This window comes from Orcinus orca, chromosome 16 (assembly GCF_937001465.1).
Source record: "Orcinus orca chromosome 16, mOrcOrc1.1, whole genome shotgun sequence".
NCBI lineage: Eukaryota > Metazoa > Chordata > Mammalia > Artiodactyla > Delphinidae > Orcinus > Orcinus orca.
In genome coordinates, this window is record NC_064574.1 from 48,765,062 (window position 1) to 48,775,862 (window position 10,801).

Here is a 10,801-nt window from a genome sequence, read left to right on the forward strand (position 1 = left end):
AACCTGACTGTCCGCGGCGCGTCCGCGCACTGGCCGTTGTGGCAGCTCTGACCGCTGCCGTCCCCGCAGCCAGTGCCACCAAGTGGGACAGCGCTGGCCTCTGGGCCCCCAGCCCTCAGGGGAGGGGCCATGGTGGCTGCTGGGGCTCCCCTGAAGCCTGTGCCGGCTTGGGGAGGGGACTGACCGTAGCCCCAGGCCCCACGGGTGTTCTGGGGCAGAGGAAGGGGCCCCGAGATAGGGCCTATGGCGGCCGCGGGCCCTCGGAGCCCGGCAGTGACGCCGCCATCCCCCCTCAGCCTCATGGAGTTGGAGTCGCAGGTGTGGTGTCTGGAGAAGGAGGCCACGGAGCTCAAGGAGGCAGTTGAGCAGCAAAAAGTGAAGAACAACGTGAGTGTCAAGGGGCCACTGCCGTGTGGATGCGGAGGGGGCTCGGGGCCTCTCCTTGTCCCGTCCGGCTGCTCCCTGTGGTGGGGCTCGGGGGTCCTGACTCCCACTGGGTCGGCTTGGTCATGTGGTCACCTGGCGTGAGGAGGGGGCTGTAGGGCGCCTCCTCTGCGGTGGGCGCATGGGAGCCTCGGCTGCGTCCCTCCGACCCGGGCCGTCCCCCCGGACCCCCCCCCCCCGAGACACACACACACACACACCCAAGACACACACACACACACACACACACACCCAAGACACACACACACACACACACACACACACCCAAGATACACACACCCAAGACACACACACACACACACACACACACACACACACACGGCCCCATTTGGTGGCAGACCCTCTTCCCACTGAAGAGCTGGCAGATCCCCGCCGCCCGCAGACGCGTCTCCCTGAAAGGCGCCCGCAGGCCCCGGCCACCCGAGAGCAGCCTGGCGCCAGTGCTGCCCGGGGTGGCCTGTGAGGTCCAGAGACGGGTCGGAGAGGGCTCGCCCGCCCGGCGGACACCAGCCTGGCTGTTGACCGTCTCCCCTCTCCTCCCAGGACCTTCGAGAGAAGAACTGGAAGGCGATGGAGGCTCTGGCCTCGGCTGAGAGGGGCTGCGAGGAGAAGCTGCGGTCCCTGACCCAGGCCAAGGTCAGCATCGGCCTCGGGATCGCCTCCGTCTAGTAGCTCAGCAGACCACACAGACTGCGTGCAGGGCAGCCTCAGCCTCAGGGCATCTCAGAAGTCCACCCAGGGCCCGGCTGCTGCATATTCCTGCCCGCCCTCCTGCCCTCCCGCCGCGCATTTCTCCCCGACATGCGGGGAGCGGCAAGCCCTTGTCTCCTGCTTCTCAGCTGGGCCTTTTGCCCTCGGAGGCCATGGGGGCCCCAAGCTGGGTCTGTTCATGGACTTCGCTCGTGTTAATTCTTCTCGCCTGACGTTTGTCTGCTTTCTCAGGCCCCCTGCGGTCCTGGCCCAGGGGCTCCGTGATTGAGCTTTGGGGGAAGGACAGTCTTTAGTAGCAAGCACTCAGGCCCAGGTCGGGGGAGCACGGGTGGGTCAGTGTCCAGGGCCCTGGCCGGGACATGGTCTGCAGCTGCAGCATGAGCAGGCGGGGCCTCACCACTGGCTTTGGCCAGGCCTGCCCTCCCTCTCCCTTTTGCTCCCCCTGCAACGCAGAATTACTGTCCTGTTATCATGAGCTTTGCAGCAACTTTCACAAGCCTCCCAGGAAGCCTGAGGCTGTGTCAGATGAGGCCTCCGAGAGGCGGAGCTGGGGAGCTTACACTTACACTCCCCAGGAGTGACCTGGGCGCCTGTCTGGCCTTTCTGTGGCAAATGCAGAAGCTGTGACCAGAGGTGTCACCTGACTTGTTTGTGGTCACACAGCCAGATGAAGACAGGGAGCTGGCCTCTGGGTCCTCAGCCCTTGCTTGGCATCCCATGACCCGGGCACCTGAATGGTGGTCACGAGGTCGGGGGCCCATAGCAGGCCACGGATCAGCAGGTGAGCGAGAAGGGTCGGCTTCTGAGACTCAAGTCTAGGCACGTGGTGCTGTGGTCAGGCTGGGCGTCCATCTGCCGGCCATCCATCCCCCCGCCACCGGCCCCAAGTCACACACAGAGCCTCACTCCCGGCTCTAGTCCGGGAGCTCCTAGTGCCGTTCCAGGCCTCGGGCCCTTAGGGGCAGGCAGCAGGCTCAGCCTGCTGGGGACGGGTGACCAGATGGGACTATCAGCCAGAAATCTGCACCGCCCCCCTGCCCCCAGGGTGTGGGGACAGGCTATCTGTCCCCAGGGACAGTGCAGTCCTTCTCGGCTTTACTTATGGCTCCTTCCCGCTTTCTTGGGCTCCTTTTTCTTGCGTTGAGTGGGAGCATCAGGGAGGATGGAGGGGGCTCTGGCCAGCGCAGCTGCAGCAGGGGGCCCAGGAGCTGTTGGAGAGCCGAGACCCCGACCTGCCTTATCCCCTCAGCACGTGGCAGCCCTGATCCTCCCGCCCACAGGGTTGCAGGAGCTCCTGACCCTGGTGGCCACCCCTCTTCTCTGCGCTCCCTGCCCCCCATATGCACACGCTCAGAAAGAAGACCTGAGCCTGAGTGTCTGCTGGGAGGTGTCCGCGAACCTGCATGTCCCGTAGGGGGTGCTGCCGTCCCCCTTCTTTAGAGCTGAGTTTGTTTAAAGTTGGCCAGGCCTGGGGTGGGGTGGCCGGAACTTGACTGCTAAGGTTAGACACACCCCCGCCCAGCCAGCCCCACGGAGCCACCATTGGTCTCCTCCGATCCTTGTCCCTCCCCTGAAGGGCTGGGGACATGTTCCTGGGGTGAAACCCCCGGGGCTGCCGTAAGCTCCGTGGCTGACCACCCTCCCGCTCTCCCGCCCCGCCCCCAGGAGGAGTCGGAGAAGCAGCTCAGCCTGACGGAGGCCCAGACCAGGGAGGCCCTGCTGGCCCTGCTCCCGGGCCTCTCTGCCCCCACCCACCAGGTAGGAGGGGAGGCAGCTCTCGGGGGACCCCTGTGCGGGTGGGGGCACATCCCGCCCGACCTTGAACATTTTTGTCGCAGAATTACGCCGACTGGCTGCAGGAGCTCAAAGAGAAAGGCCCAGAGCTGCTGAAGCAGCCACCAGCGCACACGGAGCCCTCGGTGAGCACGGCCACTGTCACTCGCGCCCTGCCCTGTCTGCGGGATGGAGGGTACCTGGAGCTGGCCATCGGATTTTGGCTCAGCAGGCCCCTGTCCTGCCCTCCACCCTCAGGACCTGGCTGCCAAGCTGAGGGAGGCGGAGGAGACGCAGAACAGCCTTCAGGCCGAGTGTGACCAGTACCGCAGCATCCTGGCCGAGACGGTGAGGCCTCTGTGACCTTGGGCGAGTCACTGCCCCTCTCTGGGCCCAGTTTCTTTGGCTGAATGGTGAAGGGGGTGAGCTCAGGTTGAAGGTCTGGGGCACAGTATGGGAAGGGATAGGACAGCGTTCGGCTTGAATCCGCTTTCCTGCGACTCCAGGGGCCATGCTCACTCAGCTTCCCTCTGCGATGGCCAGTCCTGGGTTCCCCGTCCTGGGCCGCTGAGGCCCACCTGGTGCAAACCCACCGGAGACGAGAGACCTGACAACCTTGTTCGCACACCGGCCGGGGGCCCCCCTCCGGAACTGTACCCCCTCCTCCCGCACGGCCGCCGCTCTGGGCTTTGAGCCGGGGGGTTACGGGGAGCCACGGGGGTGTGGGGGGGCCTCTCCAGGCCCTGCTCAGTGCCGTCCCCGCAGGAGGCCATGCTCAAAGCCCTGCAGAAGAGCGTGGAGGAGGAGGAACAGGTGTGGAAGGCCCGGGTGAGCGCCACGGAGGAGGAGCTCCAGAAGGTACCGCACGGCCCCCAGTCTCCCCAGGGCCCACCTTCCCTCGGAACCCAAACTCCACTCCCTCAGAATGCCATACAATTCAGGGGAAACGCCCACGGGGTTATCTGGGTCACTTGGGAGTCACGTTTGCTGGGTTTTGGTGATGCCACAAACAGTGTCATTGTGGAATGACTGACAGCTGAGTCCCGGTCTCAAGGAGACCCCCCCCCCCAGCCCCACCCCCAAGGAAGAGAGTGCTGGTCATACCTGGGGGTGGGGGGGGGCGGGGGCACCACAGGGCTTCCCGGGAGGTGGGGTGCATCCCAGGATGGACCCCCGGGGCTCGTGCTTGACGGCGCTCCCCCTTCTTGCTTTGTAGTCGCGGGTTACAGTGAAGCATCTCGAAGAGACTGTCGGGAAGCTGAAAGGGGAACTTGAAAGTGCCGATCAGGTGCGTGCGGGCGCCGTCCGGAGGGCTGCCATCCTGCTACAGAGGCTCCTCTAGCGTGCTTTCCTTCCCCGACCGCACGTCCCCGCTTGTCCTTAATGAGCCGTTACGACCTCGGGGTGGCTGGGCCCCGGTGCACCATGGCTTCTGCCGTGGCCTCATGAACCGTGGGAGGGTTGCCGGGTGGCCCTGCTGCACTCCGCACCCTCCTTGCAAGTAAACCTAAAAGCTGCTGAGGTCTGAGAACACGTGCGGCCCCAGGGTGCGTCTTCAGGAGGTGTTGGGCCTGGGGGGCACCCCCCTGCATGGCCTCAGTTGGCTCGTAGCCATCAGGCCACGGGGGCCCCTCTCAGCCCTTGTCCCAGGGCCTGGTGGCCCCAGCGCCCTGTCCCCGTGGCCCGTGCCCTCCCACTGGCCGGCTCGAGGCTCCTGATGTGTGTTGTGTCCAGGTGAGGGAGCACACATCACATCTGGAGGCCGAGCTGGAGAAGCACATGGCGGCCGCGAGCGCCGAGTGCCAGAACTACGCCACGGAGGTGGCAGGGGTGAGTGTCCCGGCGCAGGTGGGCCTGGTGGGGGCCCTGCGGCCAGGGCAGGGGGCAGCCAGGTCAGCCTGGCAGCGAGAGGATCTCTCTACCCGGTGTGGAGACACCATCTCTGCGGGGAAGGCATTTAAATCTGAGTGTTTTCTGATTCGGGGAGCAGAGAACACAAGCCTGGCACCCCCGATCCTGGTTCGATCTCCGACTTCTGGCCTCGCTTTGCAAAAGACAATCCACAAACGTTTGTGCAGGCCTGAGACTAGCGCGTACTGAAGGCGATCCTTCCTTCGTCTTCAAAAAAGAGCAGAAGCTCCTGGGGGCCTGCGCCCACCCCTCCCCCACGCCCCACAGGCTCTCCGGGTGGCGTATGTGGATGTGCTTGGTTGGGTGTGAGGTGCTGACTCACTGGAACTGGCTCTCTCTCCTTTTCTCCCACCACCCGGGTCTGTTTTCTGTCCAAGTTGAGGCAGCTTTTATTAGAATCTCAGTCTCAGCTGGATGCAGCCAAGAGTGAAGCCCAGAAACAAAGCGACGAGCTTGCACTGGTGAGTGAACTGGTGTGGCCGGCATGTGCCCTGGGGTTGGGTGTGTGTGTTTCTGCGTCCCGTCAAAGGGGACGTGCGCCGGTCTGTGCTGGGCCCCGGTGTGGGCGGCCCCTCACACGTTTGCTCCACGCCGCACACTGGGCCTGTGGCTGCCGGGACCACGGGGCTCCAGGTCTGCGCTGGGAGCTCTGGGGGGGGTCCTTCTGCCCCGTGGCCTTCTGTGGGACTAGGGTCCTTCTTGTGGGACTAGGGTCCTTCCTCACCCAGCAGTGGCTCAGGTCAGGTCAGTCAGATCTGCAGTGTGCAGGGCAGCCTGCTCCACGCTGGGCGGTACCAGGTGACCTGTCTGCAGCTGCGCAGGGCTCCCGGCCACGCGGGGGCCTCTGGTTCTTCCGGTTTTCAGCCTTGATGTGTGACTCTGGTCCGCGCTCCTTGGCCAGGTCAGCCTGGCCTTGTAGCGGCTGGGGGGCGGCCCACTGGTTCCAGTACCAGCCCGTGAGGCCAGACACAGTCCGTGTGATCTGCACGGTCTTTCATTAAATCATGAGTTGGCTGTTAACACTGAGCCACCGGCGTGGGGGGGTGGGGGGAGCGGGCGCGGGGCGCTGTGTGTGTGTGTGTGAAAAACGTACGTGTCTGGCTTTCTGCGAGGAGACCCCAGGTCTGGTCCGGGGGGCTGGCGTTCCCAAAGCAGCACCCACTGAGCAGCCCCCTCGCTGGGTGCACGCTCTGGCTCCCCGGGTGCCCCCTCTGGTCGTTCGGGCCTGACCGGGGACCATCGCCCCCGAGGGCAGGTGCCGAGTCTGAGGGCCATTCTCCAAAGCCATGTCCAAGCCAGGCCTGGGCCACATGCAGAGGACACGCCCCGAGTTTCTCCTCGTCACTGGCCTCTGTGGTCTGGTGTTGACTTTTGGGGCTGTTGGCAGGAGGAAAGGACCTGGAGGGTGAAGCCCCACACACTTGGGGCGCCCCTCATGGGGCAGCTCTGTCAGGGCCCCCCCCAGATCCCCGCTGGGAACCTTCACCCAAGCTTTGTGGGTGACACTGCTGCCCCTTCAGACTTGAGGTTCAGAGGTCTGGGGCTTAGGCCCCCCAGCAGTGGAGCTCAGGGGTGAGGGAACCTTATGAGGTAAGAGTGTCAGCTTGTCGGGGACCCCACAAAAGGCCCTGACGGGGGACCGCACCCAGGAGGGTAGCGGGAGGCAGGCGGCAGTGTCTGCGCCGAGCCCACCGGCCGCCTGCCGTTCTTCAGATTCCGTAGCCCCGCGCATACCACATCCTTCGGGGGTCACCTGGCTCCCGGCGTGGGGGTCTCTGTGCCGCTGGCCTTGCCACAGAGTGCATGTGGGGTCAGCCCGGGCCCCTTGCGGGCCCCTCGGCCACAGTTTGGCTCGGGTGAGGGCTCGTGGCGCTGGCTCTCCTGCCCCAGGGAACCTGCACGGGAGCCAACACAGGCCACAGTTGTCAGAGCAGGTCCCCCGTGGGCTTTGGCTGCTGAGAGCATCTGCCGTCCTCCTGCGGGGTGCATCCAGCTATGTCAGGCACAAACCCACCCTCCCTGTTCCAGGTCAGGCAGCAGTTGAGTGAGATGAAGAGCCACGTAGAGGATGGTGACGTAGCCGGGTCCCCGGCTGCCCCCCCAGAGGCCCCCTCAGCAGAGCAGGACCCCATCGAGGTTAGGGTGGTGAGCCCGTCCCCAGGTGTCCATCACTGACCGCCGTGTGGGCCCTTCCACCCAGCTGGAGGGCAGGGACGGCAGCCTCTGCTCTGGCTAAACTCCGGCCACTCGCAGCTCCTGGCCCCACTGCCCAGATGCCCGACTCCTCAGGACGCCAGAGTGGGAGGGGGGCGGGGGGCTGGGGCATCACTGGTGGGGCCCTTGCCATCCAGACCCCTGATCTGGGCGGCAGCCGCCCAGAGCCTCGCTGGGGTGGGAAGGCCGCCAGGGCTCGTGCGGTGCCTAGGCTCCTCTGTCCTGGGGTCTCAGCAGAGGGGCTGCGTCTGCGTCTCTTCTCAGCCATACCAGCTTCCGTTCCCAGGGGTCGGGGCCCTGCCTCCCCCAGGGGGGCTTCAGGCACACAGGCCTCCCCGCTCGCTTGTCCCAGGCAGGGCAGGGTCGAGGGGGCCCTGGGCACAGCCAGAAGATGTGGCCGCAGGTGTCAGGCTGCCCAGAGCCCTGGGTACCCAGGAGGGTCTGCCCCAGGTTCCGAGCATGTTTGCGGTGTTTGCATGCAGCTGAAGATGCAGCTGGAGCGGACGGAAGCCATCCTGGAGGACGAGCAGACGCAGCGGCAGAAGCTCACAGCTGAGTTCGAGGAGGTCAGGCTGCCCCGTGCCGTCGGGGCTTCTCTGGGTCAGGGCGGTGGGTCTAGGGGGTTGAGCCGCGTCCCACCCCAGGGGGTGTCGCTGCGCCATCGTCACCCGCCTCCTGTCCACATGGGGCCTGACCCGCTGCCCCGCTCTGTCCAGGCTCAGCTCGTGTCGAGTCGTCTGCAGGGGGAGTTGGAGAAGCTCCGCTGCAGCAGCGCCCTCGGGTCCTCAGAGGCGGAGGAGGCCACGCGGCTCAAGGTACAAGGTTCCCCGTTGTCACCCCCGGAGGCCCCTCGGGCAGCGTCCAGCCTAATTTGGAGGTTGGCGAGGTCGGGGGGGATCCCTAAGTGTCCAGTGTCACAGCTGGACGTCACCAGTGTGACGATTTAAATCGAGTAGAACTGAAGCTGAGCTCCTCCGTCACCCTGGCCACAGGGCAGGTGCTCAGCAACCAGTGCCCGACCCTGAAGCACAGCCCTGTGACCCGCAGGCCGCGTCCTCACACCCTCGGCCCCACGTGCGCAGCCAGGTGGCCTTCCTGCTGTGCGTCACATGAAGGCTGATCCCCTTCAACCCTCTGACCCACAGGAGAGACTAGAAAAGGAGAAGAAATTAACCAGTGACCTGGGACGCGCTGCCACCAAACTACAGGAGCTTTTGAAGACGACCCAGGAGCAGCTGGCAAAGGAGAAAGACACGGTGAAGAAGCTGCAGGAGCAGCTGGACAGACCAGTGAGTGCCGCCGGCCATCCCCTCGGGGGTTGGGCAGGGCTGGGCGCCCCGGGATGCCTGAAAGCTGTCCTCTGCCCCGCCAAGCCCTCGGGTGCCTCCTCCAGCCCCAGGGGCCTCTCAAGGTGGAAGGTGGTAGGTAGGGTGGTGTAGGGACGAGGCCCCTAGGCCCAGCCTGCCCCTCCCCCGCCCTCTGTTCACAGGAGGCCGGCAGCAGCAGCTTGAAGGAGGGAACATCTGTCTGAGCTTCCTGCGGAAAAAGAAGTCACTGTTCAACTTACCAAAATGCCTTACACATTCCTGACCAATAAACAAACCAACACAGCGTTATCTGGGCCCAACTTGGGTAGCTCTGAGAAGCCATAGAGACGAGAGTCTCTTAGCACCAGAAGTAGCTCTTCCAGACCCCAGTTTGTAAAAGAATCTTTGTCACATTCGATAAACACTATTCCCTAGGACCGGCCCTGGACCACCGGCCAGCAGACGCCAAAGCCCTCAGCAGCTGTGTGACAGACCTGGGTGTGTGCTAGGGGGCCGGGACCTTGGGGTGTGTATGTCAGTCAGTCAGTGCAATTGTTGTGTCTTTTGTGGGGTTGGCGGTCGGGCGATGGGCGGTCCAGGTGGTGAGTCCTGAAGGCTGCAGCGCAGACTGTAGGGTCACAGCCAGCGAGGCAGCAGTTCTCACCCCTGGAAGAAGTTGCCACCACAACTGACGTGTGACCTCCTGGGTGTTGATGCCATTAAAACCCGCGTGTCGCCCGGCACTTTGGGAGAGAATGAGTGTGGTTTCTGGTCCCCCCCGCTCTTTCCCCACCCGGGCCCTAGCACCCACCGGGCAGGATGAGGGAGCAGGGCCCGTGATACCTGGTGGCCAGATGCCCTGTGGGCTCCACCCTGAGGAACTGAGGCGGTTCCCTAGCAGGGCTGTGGGCAGCCTAGGCTGTCATGTGAAGTGAGTTCCAGAAATGAACACGGACCTGGGCAAACATCCACGCCGCAGGAGGGCTGGCCCAGGGCGGGGGGGCAAGCAGCTGAACTTGATCACCCACTGTGTTCTGAGGGGCCCACAGAATCTGTGGTCAGGAGGTGTGTCAGGGGCTTTGTAAGGAACCTGGAGCTCAAGCAAAAAAAAAAGGATTTAGAGGCAGGGTGACAGGAGCAGTTGCACCAACCTAGGAACAGAAGGTGAATCAGAGCAACCCTGGCGGGGCGGGGGCGGGGGGCGGGGGTCTCGCTGGTACTTTCAGCTCAATTCCAGGACCCATAATCCTGGGAGAGGGGTCTGATAGGCTGAACTTAGACTACAGGTACAGCCAGATGGAAGGGAGGGTGGTGCTCCCAGGGAAAGCAGCTGAGTACTGGGGTCTCACCACCTGCTTGAGAAGCTCCGCATCCCATTCATCGCAGTGGGGCGGGGGGGGGGGGGGTTTGACTCCTCTCTGGGGTGGTTGTCACAGCAGCCTCGGGACCTTGGGGAGGGAAAGATCAGGGTGCTGCCCAAGGCCCCATGCGAGCCACTGCCAGAGGCCGGGCAGTGCTTTCAGTCTGCACAGCCAAGACCTGGGCCTGGCTTTCAGGGGCACTTGGTACGTGGGCCACCTGGCCCTGCTGTGTGGCACTTGTATGTTGCAACTCTGTTGGGATCAGGGTGCTGGAAATTCTGGGATAGTTCCCCAGAGATGTGAGCAGAAGCTGGAGTTCAGCACAGAGGCACTGTCAGAGGAGGAGGGGTCAAGGCCAAGGGGACAGTGGTGCACACAGAGTGAGTGTCTGGGAGGGCCCTGTGTAGCCAGGTCATGAAGTCAAGTGGTCTAGACAGGAGGGCACTGGGAGCCACTGAGGGGGACAGTCATACCCACCTGGAACTCTGCAGGGGGCTAAAGAGAGGGAGCCCGCGGGCCGCAGGACACAGGTTCTGGCCAGGAGCCCGAGCGGAAGTGACTGATGACACCTGAGCTGGCCACGGGCCTGCCCGTAGGCTCAGTTCTCACGTGACATCTTTCAGTGCCTGTGGGAGAGGAACCTCCCCCACCCTGCAAAGAACCCTGCAGAAGTGAGAGTGGCTCACCTGGTGAAAGGCTGGGCAGGCTTCAGGCCCGCCTCTAACACCAGCCAAGGTCAGGAGACCTGGGGAGGTTTGTGAGCCTGGAGCCCACGCCCGGCTCACGACTCACCCTCTGGCACACAGGGCCCTTCACGCAAGGGTAGGGGTTTGGGGCCATTTTCTGGTGGGAAACAGGACGGCCTCATGCCCCAAACCAGGTCTCTGGCATCCGAGTGGCCACCGTGGGCCCAGGAGCCTGCGTTTCCACTAAGCTCCCCTCCCTCACCACACCAGCTTCAGAACTGAGGACCCTGACGCTAGGCAGATGCCCCCTGAAGGCACAGGAATGGGTCACTTCCAGGAAAGAAGGCACAGGAGACCCTGGGGGTGCCGAGCTGCTGCCTTTGGGCTCCGTCCT

General features: G+C 64.2%; 1 protein-coding gene across 18 annotated transcripts in view; it reads left to right on the top strand.

Moving 5' to 3' along the window:
- The window catches only part of RRBP1 (ribosome binding protein 1), a 58,979-nt gene extending 49,876 nt beyond the window's left edge, over positions 1 to 9,103 (top strand). For 17 of the 18 annotated variants that reach the window (XM_012533267.3, XM_049700133.1, XM_049700138.1 and 14 more), the window contains 14 exons: positions 297 to 387; positions 988 to 1,080; positions 2,821 to 2,913; positions 2,994 to 3,074; positions 3,187 to 3,276; positions 3,694 to 3,786; positions 4,145 to 4,216; positions 4,663 to 4,758; positions 5,217 to 5,300; positions 6,868 to 6,975; positions 7,536 to 7,619; positions 7,770 to 7,868; positions 8,199 to 8,342; positions 8,543 to 9,103. In XM_012533267.3, coding sequence (XP_012388721.2) covers positions 297 to 387; positions 988 to 1,080; positions 2,821 to 2,913; positions 2,994 to 3,074; positions 3,187 to 3,276; positions 3,694 to 3,786; positions 4,145 to 4,216; positions 4,663 to 4,758; positions 5,217 to 5,300; positions 6,868 to 6,975; positions 7,536 to 7,619; positions 7,770 to 7,868; positions 8,199 to 8,342; positions 8,543 to 8,584 — 1,270 coding nt within the window. In that variant the 3' untranslated portion in view covers positions 8,585 to 9,103. The remainder of the gene's footprint in view (positions 1 to 296; positions 388 to 987; positions 1,081 to 2,820; positions 2,914 to 2,993; positions 3,075 to 3,186; positions 3,277 to 3,693; positions 3,787 to 4,144; positions 4,217 to 4,662; positions 4,759 to 5,216; positions 5,301 to 6,867; positions 6,976 to 7,535; positions 7,620 to 7,769; positions 7,869 to 8,198; positions 8,343 to 8,542) is intronic. The other variant, XM_049700136.1, reaches the window with a different exon arrangement.
- The last annotated feature ends 1,698 nt before the right edge of the window (positions 9,104 to 10,801 follow it).